This window comes from Dunckerocampus dactyliophorus, chromosome 11, assembly GCF_027744805.1.
Source record: "Dunckerocampus dactyliophorus isolate RoL2022-P2 chromosome 11, RoL_Ddac_1.1, whole genome shotgun sequence".
Lineage (NCBI taxonomy): Eukaryota > Metazoa > Chordata > Actinopteri > Syngnathiformes > Syngnathidae > Dunckerocampus > Dunckerocampus dactyliophorus.
In genome coordinates, this window is record NC_072829.1 from 11,270,276 (window position 1) to 11,286,304 (window position 16,029).

General features: G+C 40.9%; 1 protein-coding gene across 1 annotated transcript; it reads right to left on the reverse strand.

The window, feature by feature from the left end:
* Positions 1–19: 19 nt before the first annotated feature.
* Positions 20–15,594, reverse strand: nox1 (NADPH oxidase 1). The gene is made up of 13 exons (XM_054791356.1): positions 15,409–15,594; positions 15,241–15,336; positions 15,047–15,157; positions 13,278–13,362; positions 12,590–12,735; positions 10,922–11,115; positions 10,709–10,835; positions 10,520–10,612; positions 10,212–10,453; positions 6,316–6,478; positions 4,080–4,226; positions 3,887–4,011; positions 20–3,808 (listed from the first exon to the last, which is right to left on the reverse strand). Exons 1-13 carry the CDS (start codon positions 15,451–15,453, stop codon positions 3,682–3,684), a joined length of 1,701 nt encoding a protein of 566 aa, XP_054647331.1. The 5' UTR covers positions 15,454–15,594; the 3' UTR covers positions 20–3,681.
* Positions 15,595–16,029: the final 435 nt, after the last annotated feature.

A 16,029-nucleotide genomic window follows, 5' to 3' on the forward strand; every position in this document is an offset into this window, starting at 1 on the left:
ATTTTCATCATAGATGCATTTCCACTCTTGGAGACATAATCTAAAAAAAATATCCGGAAATCACACTGTATGATTTTTTTTTAATGATTTATTTGTAAATTACTATGGTTCATAAGTATTTGCACCCTTGAGAATCAGCAATAATATTGACTCTCCAAGAGCTGTCAGTCCACCTTTACCCCACGAGTAACCACCCACCTACCACCCCTTTGGGCTCATTAATGTCACCTGTGCACCCCACAGTCAGTCATAATCCAACTGCTACCATGGGCAAGACGAGAGAGCTTTCCAAAGACACCAGAGACAAAATAGTAGAGCTCCACAAAGCTGGAAAAGGCTATGGAACAATTGGAAAGCAGCTTGGTGAGGATAAATCAACAGTTGCTGCAATTGTTAGAAAATGGAAAAGGCTAAACATGACTGCTAATCTACCTCGGACTTGGGCTCCATGTAAGATCTCTGCTCGTGGGGCACCACTCATGATTAGAAAAGTGATAAATCAGCCCAGAATTACACGGCAGGAGCTGGTCAATGATCTGAAGAGAGCTGGAACCACAGTTTCAAAGTCTACTGTCAGTAGAACACTACAGCGTAATGGTTTAAAATCATGCATTGCACTGAAGGTTCCCCTGTTGAAGTCAGCACATGTGCGGGGTCGTCTAAAGTTTGCCAGGGACCATCTGAATGATCCAGAGGGGTCATGGGAGAATGTCATGTGGTCAGATGAGACAATAATGAAGCTTTTTGGTGCAAACTCCACTCGTCGTGTGTGGAGGAAAAAGAAGGCATGTTGCATCCCAAGAACACCATCCCTACTGTTAAGTATGGGGGTGGAAACATCATGCTTTGGGGGTGCTTTTCAGCAAAGGGGACAGGACGACTGTACTGTATTAAACGGAGGATGAATGGGGCCATGTATCGTCAGATTTTGGACAACAACCTCCTTCCCTCAGCCAGAGAGCATTGAAGATGAGTCATGGCTGGATCTTCCAACATGACAATGATCCAAAGCACACAGCCAAGATGACCAAGGAGTGGCTGCGTAAGAAGCATATCAAGGTTCTGGAGTGGCCTAGCCAGTCTCCAGACCTAAATCCAATAGAAAATCTTTGGAGGGAGCTGAAACTTCGTGTTGCTCAGCGACAGCCCCGAAACCTGACAGATCTAGAGAGGATTTGTGTAGAGGAGTGGGCCAAAATCCCTGTTGCTGTACGTGCAAACCTGGTGAGGAACTACAGGAAACGTTTGACCTCTGTAATTGCAAACAGCTTCTGCACTAAATATTAGCACAGATTATCTCAAGGGTGCAAATACTTATGAACCACAGTAATTTACAAATCATTAAAAAAATCATACAATGTGATTTCCGGATTTATTTTTTTTTTTAGATTATGTCTCTTAAGAGTGGAAATGCATCTATGATGAAAATTTCAGATCTCTCCCTATTTTCTAAGTGGGAGAACTTGCAAAATCGCAGGGGGTGCAAATACTTATGACCCTCACTGTAAATGCTTAAATTCTTCCTGGAATAGTTTAAAAACACATGTGCCCTTCAGTGGATCATTTACCACACTTGCCACTTGGCTTTCTTCTTCTTCTTGCTGCACTTCCTGCTTCCTTTTCTTATCACTCTTGATATAGCAAATACAAGGATATTCATTGGCAAGCAGCAATAAATCATTGACGCTTTTGCAGAAGCCCATTTTCTTTACTGGTAAAACACAAATGTGCATGATCATTAATTTACAGCTTATTAGAAATGGGTGCTTATTTTATTTTTGTACAAAGTGCATAAGTTTTTATTTACATTGCCTTGGTCATACTTCAAAGGATACAGCTGTAACTAAAAGAAATATTCATTTACATTAACAAGCGTAAACTTCAAAGATAAAACAATGCATGGGACAATAACAACATACCTCTGTTGTGAAAACGCACATTACACCAGGAGTGTCCAAGCCAACGAGGGTTGCATAGAGAGAAAATGTAACTTTTCATTATTAGGGATGCTAAAATCAGTTTATCGTAGGTGACCGTATGCTAAGATGTTAAATAGAAAAATAGAAAAAGAAAAGTAGCCTAGGCCTGAGTTTAGATTATGCCATGGACCAATTACAAAAGCTGTGGCCTGGAATTTGGACCCGCTTGGTTTAAATTAGGGGTGTACGGCCACCCCTGGTCACTCTCCAGCCACCCCACGGGCCATCTAGACATTTTAGGTATCAACTTAATGCCACCCCTACGTGAGTAATGGTCTCACCTTGGCCACCCCAATGAAAAACGTCTGGCTACGCCACAGAGTACTGATATCATAATATTTGATCAATTTGATTGATTAATCTACAGGTACACTTTGTTAAATCCAATATTGTTTGAGTCATTCTTACCGCCAGGTGTGCGCAAATTACAGTTAAATCTAAATGTAAAAAACAATAGAAACAGAAAGTTAATGGTATTGGCTTGGAAAAAAAAATATTGTGCTTCCTTAGTTTAAATCAGGGGTGTCCAAACTTTTTCCAGGGAGGGACACATATTGAAAAATGAAAGGATGCAAGGGCCATGTTGATATTTTGTAAACCAACACGGAGATATGCTAAGAAGCTATATGTAGCAAAAAAAAAAAAAAAAAACAGCATTTCACATCTGTAATGTAGGTAAAATGCTATTAAATGTTTTTTTTTTAAATAATACGAGTTTATTCTTGTAAAATTGTGACTTCTGTCCTTCTTTCGATTATGACTTTTTTAAAAAAATTTTTTACATTTTGACATTACAGCTGTTTTTTTTTTTTTTTTATTTCTGCTGTTTTTATTTTCCAACTATTTCATTTCAGCTTCTCTTTTGTAAATTTTCTTCTCGTAATTGTAACTTTATTCCCATATTTTCTATCTTTAAAAAAAAAAGTATTTTTTCTTTATTTCAACATTGTTACTAAAATGATATTTTCCTCGTATTCCAACTTTTTCCCCATTAGAAAACACATTTTTTCTCTTTAATATTTTGACTTTACTCTGGTAAAAATTTCTGCTTTTTTCCATTTGTTTCTGAATATTTTAGCTTTCTTCTTGTATATTTTCTTCTCCTAATATTTTCACTTTATTCTCATGTCATAAATGTTCCCCCAACCCAAGTTTAAAAAAATTGCAGCTTTATTCATTGTTTTTGACTTAAAAAAAATGTCTTTAATATTTGAACTTCATGCTACTAGGATGACATTTTTTCCCTCATACTATTACTTTATTCTTGTGAAATTATGGCCTTTTTCCTTCCTAGATTACAACTCTTCTCTTAATATTTTGACTTTTGATTGATTTTCCCATTTTTGCTCCTGTTGTTTTTTATTTTTAAGTTTCCTTGTTAAATTACATTTTTAGACTGTGCCGCGGGCCGCACTTTGGGCACCCCTGGTTTAAATGAATGCATAAGTTTGCTCCTAACAGAGATTTGTAGATTTACTCAACTATAAAGATTGGTGCTAGAAGGGAGAATGCACCAATGGAGCAACACACCCCGCATTGTTGTGAATTTGAGTGTGTGCATGTGTGCTTTCCACATACACACCCAGGTGTTGGTTGTCGTGCAGCTTTCTCATTATCTGTTCTTTATAATTACCAGAGAGCGACATTCCCCAACAGGTCTTCTTGCATAAGGAAACCTGTGTTGTTGTATAGTTTTTGTTTCTCAAAAGTTCTCCTTGTTGAAGTAGAACTTGGTCTTGCGTGGATCCACGTCTGAGAATTTGGCACATTTCTTCTCCAAGACTGTAGCCAGAACTGCCGGGCCGCACAAGAACGTTCCCACCACGGCCCTGAGAAAGACAGATGTTCAGGAATTCTTGTTTGTGTTTGGTAGTTTCAATGGAATTAGAAAAATAGAATCCTCTTACGTGGGGTTCTCTTTGCGGACTTGTTCAAACTCCTTGTCCCAGTTGGGTCTTCCATAGTGAGTTTTCTGTTTGAGCCCGGTCACCACATCTGTCTCCTTGTCAAAATGCACCATGGCGTGATTGGCCTTTTTGGAGCAGGACACATAATTAACAACAATAACGCCACACCTTTTTTTGCCTAAGAAACGCATACATGGCTTTGATCCCATCCGGTCAGAAAGAGCTTGTAGGTGAGGAACTCCCCGATGCCCCTCTCCTCCATCTCCCTCTCTAGCACCTGCAGGAGGTCGGCAAACCACTCGAAGGCGTGAGTTTCACGGCACAGCCAGTAGAAGTAGATCTGGAAACAGGAAGTAGACAACAAACAAAACAATGTGAGGCAAATTGCGCAAGATGATGATGGGTGTGTTGACTTGAAAGCTCAGCGTAGGCAGGTTGCAGACAATTGCAACTAACTATACTGAGACTATGAAAGGGATAGTTAGTATTTTTGGACATGACGTTGTATGACATCCCCATCAGCATTGTAGTCCAATAACAGCGTCCAGTTCTGGTCAGATTTCTTGTGATGAAGAACGTAGTTCCGCTGAGTTGCTGGGGACAATTAAGTAAGGAGTTTGGCTTCTCAAAACAATGTGAGTTCAAAAGATTAATACGTTTGCACCACAAAAATGCCTTTTCAAGAAAAAAAAATCGGAACTCCCAAAACGCTCTGCGTTATATCTGTCTCCCGCCGTATTCCTGCGAACTGTCGCCTGTGTGTTCATGTGTATCTTCTTCCGCTGTGGAACACATACGTAAACAAGAAGGCTGCGGCGCTCTGCGAGGAAGTAGACGTGAGCGTCTTCGTCACATACACAAGAATGCACAGGTGACAGTGCGCAGGGATACGGCAGGACACAAATATGTGCGTTATATACAAGTGTATATACAGGGTACGGTGCTCTCCCCTTTCCTCTTCATCCTCTACACCTCGGACTTCACACACAACTCCACACAGTGTCACATCCAGAAGTTCTCCGACGACACAGCCATCGTTGGTTGTGTTTCAGAGGGGAATGATCTGGAATACAGGATGGTCATCAGGGACTTTGTCAGCTGGAGTGAGCTTAACCAGCTGCAACTCAACACCAGCAAGACAAAGGAGATGATCATTAACTTCCAGAGGAAAACATCTCACTTCACACCGGTGAACATCCAGGGAGCGGACATTGAGTTGGTAGACAGCTACAAATTCCTGGGTGTTCACCTTAAAAACAAACTGGACTGGTCCGTCAACACCCACGCCCTCTACAAGAAGGGCCAGAGTCGCCTCCACCTGCTGAGGAGACTGAGGTCCTTTGGTGTGTGCAGGACTCTTTTATGGACCTTTTATGATTCTGTGGTGGCCTCAGCCATCTTCTATGCTGTGGGCTGCTGGAGAGGGGGCAGCATGGACAGGGACAGGAGCAGGATCAATAGGCTGATCAGGAGAGCGAGCGGGGGGGTGGGGGGGAGTCACTGTTATTGGACTACAATGCTGATGGGGATGTCAAACAACTTCATGTCAAAAAATCCGAACTATCCCTTTAATGATACTAATAGGAGAGAAAATACTTGGTAACTGGTATTTGTATCTTTAAACGCATCACTTCCACTGAATATAATGCTAGGACAAGTTGAACATTGCCCATAATGGTAGTCGTGTTCTGGTTTTTTAACTAATAATTTAAAACATTACATTTTGCCATAGGCCGAAATGCATGTCAACTTTTATTTATGTGTGTGTATGTGTGTGTGTGTGTATAGATATAGATAGATGTGTGGATGTATATGCGTATATGTATGTTAAAGCAGTATATTTTTATAATTGTAAAAATAAATTTAGAAAAATAAAATATTTTTCAAGCTTTTTCCCCCCCGATAATATTTAATATCTCTTTGACTGACGTGTTCCTGTTTATTATTGTTTAAGCCTGCAACTTTGCATATGCTTAACATCGTGTCATTGAAAAGTCAGGCGATACAAATAACTCAGAAAGACTCCTATTTTGAGGTGTGGTCTATTCTATAACACTAACCCAAAACACACAACGACCAGTTTGGCAGGTGAACGGGCAAGCACCCCTTATTTTAAATAAAGTACACTTCCAATAACGTTACCTGGATTTTTTCGAAGAAGTCACAAAAAATACACAAAGTATTGTAGTGAAATGCAATGTTGAAGTGTGCCTTTTAAAGGGTTACGTGAGCCGAGTCACAGAATGCCATGGTTGCTTCACCCTATTGCACCCTATAGCCCTCAATAAACCTGTTCTACACGACTTCAGGTGTGCGTAGGCTGTTTGCACCATTCAAGACAATAGGTGCAATTCCGCATGACAGCACCATTAAAGTCAAAATGTCAACAGAAGCAAAAAGACAGGAGATAACAGGGCAGGCTCCATTACCTTTCTGGTACGCAGCTTGGGGTTGGACTCTTTAAATTTGTACCAGATGGACTTCAGGATGGAGGCGAAGGGGGTGACTCCGATACCAGCGCCTACCAGCATGCTGACCTCATAGTCAAACACGTCCTCGCTGGCGGTACCGAAGGGGCCATCCACACCCATTCTGGTAGATTAACAGTTAATAATAAACATTGTTAAAGTTGTACAACTCATCACAACAAGTCATAGCAATCCAAAGATGCCGTGTTTGTCCAAGGCACATTTTGTTTTAGCATAAATGCTTTTCTCTCAGCATTCACACAAAACAGTCTCTTGCCGATGCTGAATTCTTGTCTCAGAATTCATACAAATTTTAGACGCACCACAAGATTTGTGTTAATGCCTGTCTCAGCATTTAGACAAATATTTTCGGTGCACATTAGCTTTAACATATATGCTCGTCTCAGTATTTGCACCAATATTTTCCATGTATGAATGCGTTAACAATGCTGGTCTCTCAGCATTCGCAAATGGATTTGTCGCTTTAGAGCAGGGGTCACCAACGTGGTGCCCGCGGGCACCAGGTAGCCCCCCACGACCACATGAGGTGCCCGCAAGCCTGCTTTTCATTCAGGTTTTCAGTTAATAATGAAGAACAGTAGAAAGAAATGCATTCTGAAATAGAAAATGTGAGTTGTGGACACCAGCATTTTGTTAATGTTCTGGTAAAACAAGCATATTCGCTTTGTTTGGGTTTAAAATAAGCTCTGAAAATAAATGTTACAAAAATGAGTAGCTCTTGGCCATTTTCATTTTGTAAAAGTAGCTCTCACAAGGAAAAACGTTGGTGACCCCTGCTTTAGAGCAAATGCTTGTCTCAGGATTCGTAAAAATGTTCATCTGCACAAACACATTAGTGGGCAATAATGCTCATCTCAACATTAGCATAAATAATTGTGACGCACAATTGCTTTAGTGTCTCGTGTCTCAGTATTAATACAAATATATTAAAGGCATTTGCGTCATTGCACACAAGATTGCTTGTGTCTCAGCATTCACACAAATAACACACATTAGCATTAGCGTCAGCATGAATGCTTGTCTCAGCATTCGTAAAATATTTTTGTTGCGCTTTAGCTTAAGCATGAATGCCTCAGCATTCATACGCAAGATTATATTACAAATGTGAAATGCTTGTCTCTCAGCATTCGTACAATTTTTTTTGTCTCATATCAGGTTAAGCATAAAATCTCTGCATTCACACACAAGATTTTACAGCGAATGCTGAATGCTGAATGCTAGGGCTGTCACGAGACTAGGTTTGGGAGTCTCGAGCATCGATGGGAACCGGGACCAACATTGCGATTCTCCCGGGATCGTTCACATTTTTTTTTCCGATTCCTTGTTTCGATGCTCACGTCACAAATAGCCGCGAACACCAACGTAGAAAAAGCGGATAAAAGTTTGGCTTACCATAATTTAAAAAAGAGTGGTCAACTCGGTGTGACACTATATCATGCGAAGAAGGCTCGACACAATTAAACACCTCGAGATTCATGGTGTAGAAATGACAAGAATAAACCTCGTCTTTGATGCACTACGTCGGACTTCCTGGAAGCAGTCTGAATCGGGGAAGTCAAACAAATGACGTCTGTCTCATGCCAGTGTAACCGAGGGTTCAGGGTGGCCGCTGATGTGGAAGTTGGGTGTAAATAAAGGACGTGAGCTACGGCTCTAGGAGGTAAGTTTATTCACGTGCACAGCTAGTCTTGTTTAGCGACAGTCAAGACACCTTTTCAACCCACGCAACACACTTCCGGCCTTCAAAATAAGAGCTCCGTTGGCTACATCATAATGGTGTCAAAAAATAGCTTAGGCAGCAAAAAAAGTACTAAGTGATAACATTAGCCCGGGTACTTTTCATAGACAAATCTTTTACACAAACAACAGCATTTGTGGAAATGTTTTTTCATTAGCTTTTCAAAAGTAAACATCTTTTGGAAAGTGTACTCCTGTAGAAAGAACATTTATATTCAAGTCGAATGGTTTATTTATAGACTGATTGAAAATAGCCCTGCGACAAAGTCATAGTGAAGTTGATTTTAAAAGTTAAAGAATTCACGGAGACGTTCAGACATTTCATCCAAAAAGAATTCTGGTTAGCGTCCTCATTTAAAACATGCAAACTTTTATGACGCTTACTCTTAAAAGCATCGGAATCGAAAATTGGTAGGAACCGGAACTGGAATTCAAACGATGCCCAACCCTAGACGAGACGAGATTTACCGTACAATGAAAATAGGACTGGACAAACTAACTTTTTTTTAATTTAACCAAGTCACAAAACCACGCAGGTGCATTTTTGAAATGTTTTTTTCCTACAAATTGAGACGAAACAATATTATAGTCTACATTTTTTGAAACCTAATGAACCACTGTTATGATATAATAGTAAATAGTCGATCATAATAATGCAATATTTTCTTTAATATGTCATCTTTCACTAAAGTTATGGAATTGGCATTTGTATTTTCTCACAGACAAGTCTGTTATTATTCTCTTATTTTCTTTCTGCAATGAGTTCCACAGATCCTGTCCGTACGCCACACTTTGGACACCCATGTGTGTTTTGCCAGCAAGACGAGCAGCCCCGGTGCCAGTCTGGAGGTCAGGAAAACCAGAATACGCAGCGGAGGCAGCCACGGTGCACTGGACACCTGCTCCGAGCAGACCCGGTGCTGCCATTATTCATGTTCTTGGTGATTAACTCCTTCGGCACCAAAGACAAGAACTGATGTTTTCCTGAAACTTACCTATGTTCGACTGCTGATTACTAAAAAATGGAAAAAGGTAGAAACAAAGTTTTTTTTCTGATGAAAGATGGGAATGTGATCTCTCTTTTGGTAGGTTCCATGTTTCTATAGCCATAGAGCACCATATTCTGTGTGCCTTGAAAAATCGGTCACAATGGTCTAAAATGGGGTTGAATTTTGAAAAATGTCTGGGATTGAATGAGTTAATGATAACGGTGAGGTTGTAGAGAAGCCTGTACATGTCTGTGTTTTCATCTGATAATTATTAAGTAGATGTAGAACCACGACAGCCTCTGCTTGGATATTAACACGTGCCGCAGCTCTTTTTAACTCCCTTGAAAAAACATGCATGCCACTCGCTGACGCTGGGAAAATATTTGTGCGACTGCAGAGACGAGCATTATTGTAACGCTTCACACACTAAAGATTGTCCTGCGAATGCTAAATGCTTGTCTCTCAGCATTCGTACAATTATTTTTGTCGCACAACTTAAGCAGCCCAAGCACAAAAGTCTACTACAAAGATTCTACTACGAATGCAAAATGCTCGTCTCATGTTTGTACAAGCATTTTGTACAAATGCTTGTGCCTCAGCGTTCACACGAAAAATTCTACTGTTTATGTTGAATGCTTGTGTTTCAGCATTCGTACAAATGTTTTTGACACACAGTAGCATTCGTGTAAAAGCTTATCCCACAGCATTCACAGTGAATGCTCGTCTTGAGGCGTACGCACAAATTTATTTGACGCACCCTGGCTTTAGCATGAAGGCTTGACTCTGCATTTGCACACATTTTGGACACGCTAACGTTAGTATAAATGCTAGACTCATAATTCATACACATGGCATTTGTGTTTTTCAGCTTTCACAGAGCAAAACAATTTTTGACGCAATAGCATGCATGCGGAATGCTTGTCTCAGCATTCACACCGAAAATTCTGCTGCGAATGATGAGTGCTTGTCTCAGCATTGAAATAGTACACACAACAAACACACAATAGCATTCGTAGGCATTTTGGCTCGTGCGTTTCACACACAACATGTGTTGATGTAAAAGCTGAGAGACGAGCATTATGATGAGGCCCGTGTAGGAGCTGAACTCACTTGGGCCCCTGCGCCCCCTCTGGGAGCTGCTGCATGATGCTGATGAGTTTTTCGGTCCAGTCCCCGGCTGAGCGGATGTGGACGCTGAAGAAGTCCTCCTCGGGGGCGGAAGTCATGGTGAAGGGGTGCCACTCCAGCTGTGAGATGGCCGGACAGTTGAGGAAGACGTACTGGCCCACCTCCATTTTGAAGCCGCTCTTGACCAGCTGCAGCTCCAGCACCTTGGATGGCCGTATGACGATCTAAATACACAAACAAGGTGAGGTCGGGGGGGGGGGGCTGACAGATGTCCCCGATGTTGTACGTACCTTTCTGTATTGGACTGTTTGCAAGTAACGAACAAGACGCAGCAGGCGCTCACACAGGTACAAAATCATGGGCCCGATGACCCACATCCATGTCTGAAATAGAAAACATCAGGAGCTGCAGCTACAACTTCCACTCTTCTCCAAAGACTTTTGGGATTATTTATGGGATTATTTTGGAAGGAGACCAACCTGTGGAAAGCCTCCCGCAAACTGAGGGACAGGACACTCCGGAACCCGCCCCCAGTCAGCAATGCGGTCCTTGCAGAGGGTGAAGTTGTGTGGCGGATTTGTGTCTGTCTGACTTCTCACGATGCGCCTTCACGGGACACGCAAGAATCGGTGAGTTGCAAACAATGTGGAAGAAAGGCCGTCATCAGGGGAGGGGTGTGGCAGCGCTCTTACCCCGCTCCGTGAATGACGAGGCCGGCGAAGAAGATGATGAAGAAGTGGTGCGTGTACCAGAAGACCTCGAAGTAGCTGCGGCGGATGACCTCCATGGAAGAGGTGATGATGAGGATGAGGGCCAGCGTGATGATGACCCCCGTGATGCCGGCAATGGTGGTGAAGACCACGTAAGATGGATTCTGCTGTGGATCCTGACACGCACAAAAAACGTTTTGGTTGGCCAGGACAGTAGGAACGCCTCCACAATGTCCAGTCATCTTAGCCCAGATTCTGTTGTTTCAAAGACGATCATGCTTATTGTTTGTAGAACGACACTGCATCACACTCAGGCGTTCCTAATATTTTGGTTCTCAACAGAGCTATTACAATTACTGTTGCATTAGTTATGTACATACACTATTTTTAAATACATGCATTTTTATTCAGGACACTTAAGATTTGCAATTACTAAGTAACGGGGGTGTCACAAGATCTCGTAAGATTAAAACGTGACAAGATTTCGTGACAAGAAAAAATGTGTTGTGGGCACCAGGCCTAGGACGATAAGTGAATTAACCACACCATAAATGACAATGAACTCCTCAGTATATCGCCATGTGCACGCGTGTCTGTTTTCCTCCTTCCTCGCCTCCAAGCAGGCAGGAAGAGAGTTCACTCTGTGCATTGCTTTCAGCACTTTGGCACGTTTGTTCCATAGAACAATGGAATGAACGGAGTGCGCCCTTTTGTCAGTCATAAAGTCTCGGTGGGTGGAGGCGGGGCCGCTAGCATACACACAAGAGTGCAGAAGAATATAACGTAGTGGAAATTAAATTACGTAGTAGATTTTTTAAATGTTAAAATCTCGTGTTTCGTCTCGTGAACTACTACTAAATCATTAATTACTAAGTAATATAAGTATAATGCGTATTAAATTTAAATGTTTTGAGATATACAGTACATGTTTTTAATGTTTCATATTTTATTTATTACGGCCCGAGCACAAAGACCCAGCTAACATTGTTGCATAATCTTATGTTTAAAAAACAACATGTGTTAGTATACTGCATAAATGTTCATACATACATACATATTAATTAATATGTATTAATAAAGACAGATGTAATAATAATACATACAACATATTAATTAATCATTTTAAAAATCTAATAATAATGTACATAAATCACAGCACACATTAAATAAATCAATTCTACATAAAATCATGTAAGTATGTGAAATATACAGCACCAGTTTTATTTTATTTGTAATATTATATATTAAATATTTATGTTTTAGATTAATGCTTGTAAGAGGAGGCAGAATCTGACTGATGGCGGTGAGCCCACCTGCTGCGCCCCCCCCCCCCCCCCCCCCCCGATGGATCAACTGAGAGGTGTCTCACACACCCACACTTATGCGCCCCCTTTTTTGAGTCACTTTGAATCTTTAATTTCCCTGCTTTTAGTTGATATTGTTCGAATAAGAAACCATATTAAACTAGAGTAAAGATACTGCAGACACTACATTATGCTAGCAGGACCACGTGATTTCACCCAGCTAATCAATGAAGTAAGAATAATGAAAAATAAATAATGAAAAATTTAAATGGAAATATTTGGAGTTGACATTTTTAGATCTCTTCAACCTATAATGATTTTAACGGTGCCTTTGTGAGTGGCTCACTATGTCAGTCCTCCGAAAGGGGTTAAGGTAGGTGGTGTTGTCGGTGTCCTCCAGGTTGGATAGCGCCGTGCTTAGCTCGTCGTAAAGGCCTCGTCTGCTGTTGTTGTACCACTCCATGTTCAGGAGATGGGCGATGACGTGGACGGCTGCAGAACAAAGACGAGACGTTTTCACTGCTGAAAGACTGCAATCTTTTAATGACGTGCCGCTACAACATCTGGTAAAAATGTGCCTTTGTAAAGATAACAATGCACACTTTTGTGCTGGTTGACCGTAAATAAGGTGGAACGGCTCTCAATGCAAACCCCATCCACCAATGTTGGTCTCTCTCTCCGGAACAAAAGCTTGTTAAGGCAACATTTTTGGGTTGGATCTCAGATTGCGCAGGTGTACCTAATGTTGTGACATACTGGTCAAGATAGTGGGGATTTTCTCACTGTGTCAATATTGGAGTTGTCATTTTTCACCTGTCACGCTAATGGGCAGTGGTGATATCATTAAAAAAAAAAAAAAAAAAAAATCTCACTACCACATCAAGGCTATTCTTAAGTACACTTCCTGATACACAAAAGATAAGATGACACGTCTGATGAGTTCTGTTACAGCGAGGAATGTAACAGGCAAAATACTGTCACACCTTCTTCCCATAAGATCATCATCATTACTACCAATGATAATTCCAACTAACCTGTCATCAAGGCGATCATGTAGGCAACCAGCTTGTGGAAGTCTATGTTCTTGTCCAGCTGCTTCCTCAAACTACGACTGCAACACTTAAAGACAACACAAAAGGCGTTCAAATAATTCCAGGGCAGCATCATCATCAAACAAATGTAATAAACACATTCAATCCCGGAAAGGGAACTCACAAAGAAGTCAAAAATCATTATGAAAAAATATAAAGAGAAAACAACATAAAACTACATAAATACAAAAAAACTGAGTAATACGTCCCAAAAATAACCTACTGGTACGTTTGTTTTTCTGCGTTGTTTCAGCATTCCCCAAATGTACTTTATTTTAGTTTCATTAAGCTGTGGTTAACTTCACTTTATACTTGTTAGGCATGTTAAAATGCAACAGTTGAAAAGAAAAAGAATAGAATACGTTAAAAAACAAATCATTACAAGTCTCTTTAAGACAGCAGCAATGTCATCAAATAAATTGATTGTTTTACAGTAATGAAGTCTCTTAATGAAATCTCACAAAGTGGTATTTCCAGTCTTACTCCATCATTTAGCATTGCTACAAAGATCATACACAACTATTTTATCACTTTCCTTAATGGAGTACAAGGAGACGACGGACTGAGCGCGACGCTTCCCTTACGCTACACTTCTAGCCACTTCTAGCCAGCCTGGACTCTTATGTCAAAATGCAGACAATTAGGACAAACTACGCAACAGGGAATCTGCCTCTCTAAAGCCGAGAAGGAACTTGGCTTTGAAAACGTACCATTAAAATAAATGATCATAAACTGTTATTAATTTGGCGTATATCCAGTACCGGTCAAAAGTTTGGAGACACATTCACAGTCAGTAGCATGAGAACGTGTCCAAACGTTTGACTTGTCATCTATTGTACTACACTTTTAACAAAAGGAGTAAATTAAGACATAGAAAAACAAGTCAAACATCAGGAGCACTCTGCTGTTTTTAGGAATCTACTACAAAAACACTAGTCAAAGATCCTATTAATGTCAGGAGTGTTCTGCTGTTAGGCATCTGCAGCAAAAACACTCGTCAGAGAGTCTATTTGACAGGACCTTTTTTAAGAAATATTTTTAGCAATCTACCACAAAAACATTAGTCAAAGATCCTCTATATGTCAGGACTCCTTTAAAATAGTTTTTTGGACGGTACTGCAAAAACACAAGTCAAAGATCCTCTATATGTGAGGACTTCCTAATAATAGTTTTTTGGACTGTACTGCTAAAACACGAGTCAAAGATCTTGAGTATGACAGGAGATTTCTGCTGTTTGTAGCAACCTGCTGCAAAAACATGAAGTCTCTCCCAAGTTTTGGGCTGGTTTGATCTATTTTAAGGGCCGGATTTGGGCCTCGGGCCACCAGTTGAATAGCACTGACCTAAAGGGTTTAACTACACATTTGTTAAAAGAACACGATAATTGCAAATCATTCCCATGGAAAGCGTCCACAAACTGAATATTTAAAGTCAATTCCTTCGCTTAACTGGTTTCAGGAAGGTTCCTAGAAAATTCTCTAGAAATTTAGCTGAACTGTTTCACATTTTTGTATCCTTTAAGGAAACTCCAGTTAATGTCATTGCTCATGGCTGTGAAAAAAGATGTGACTGTATTTGTTGCAGATACTCAGAGGCTGGGGGGGGACAAATATCAAGGGCCCCTGACTCAAAGGAGGTAACTGTTAGAAAATAAAAAGGGGGGGCCCAACAAGGTTTTTTTTTCTATTGGCGGCACCGCTGCATGAACTTACCACGAGAGAGCCTCTGATGAGGGACAGCAGGTTACGGCACACGGGGAGGAGGATCAGCATGCAGTTGAAGTTGAGCACAGCGGCGGGGGCCCTGGCCCATGCCAGAGCAGACTAATAAAACCAAAAAAGCCACACATGCATGAGTCTCACACCAATTTTCATTGAAACACAAAAGTACTTTTTTTAGGACTTACCCCTAAGATATGTCGCGTGTAGAAGAACTGATCCCCCAAGTCGTAGAACAGATAGAACCAGACGAAGAGGAATATGTTGATGCCCATCCACACCACCTGCAAACATCACCCCCACATCATGTAACCATCACATATACTCATTTATGCCCAAAACATGTTAGAACTTACCAGTGTGACACAGGTAACTCCATTGTTAATAATCCAGTTAGCCATGATGATCACCTGCAGCCAAATCGCATCAGGCCGTCACCTCTGCACTTTTAAAGGCTGCAGGCTCCTCCCCCGTGTGTGTGTGTGTGTCTTTGCGTGTGTGTGGGTGTGAAAGAGAAAACAAAGACACACAAGGAAATAACACGCACTGCACATGGCAAGGCTGGAATTATTGAGGAAGCTTAAAAAGCTGCAGTATTACCTTCAGGAGCTGAATGGCCACATTCCGACCTGCCTGGGACTCAAAGCAGAGGAATGAGGAAGTGTGCTAATGGAAGAATGTAAAAATAGCTGCTGAAATGTCACTTACTCAGGATTACAAGATTTAAACAAACGGCATGATGCTATTTTTATTGACATTTCAAGTATACAACAGAATAGTCAAGGCACAAACAGACAGAATTTTTTTTTAAAAGAAGCTAATTCAGTGGCCATGTTTGTTCTCCATTCCAACATTCCTTTCTGGGAAAAACCTGACCTTTAACAATTTTCCTGGTTTCAAATTTCCTACAAGACCCTACTAGGGTAGATATTGGGTGTTAGTTCATTAGTAAGGACATTTGTTTGTCAACTCATCTT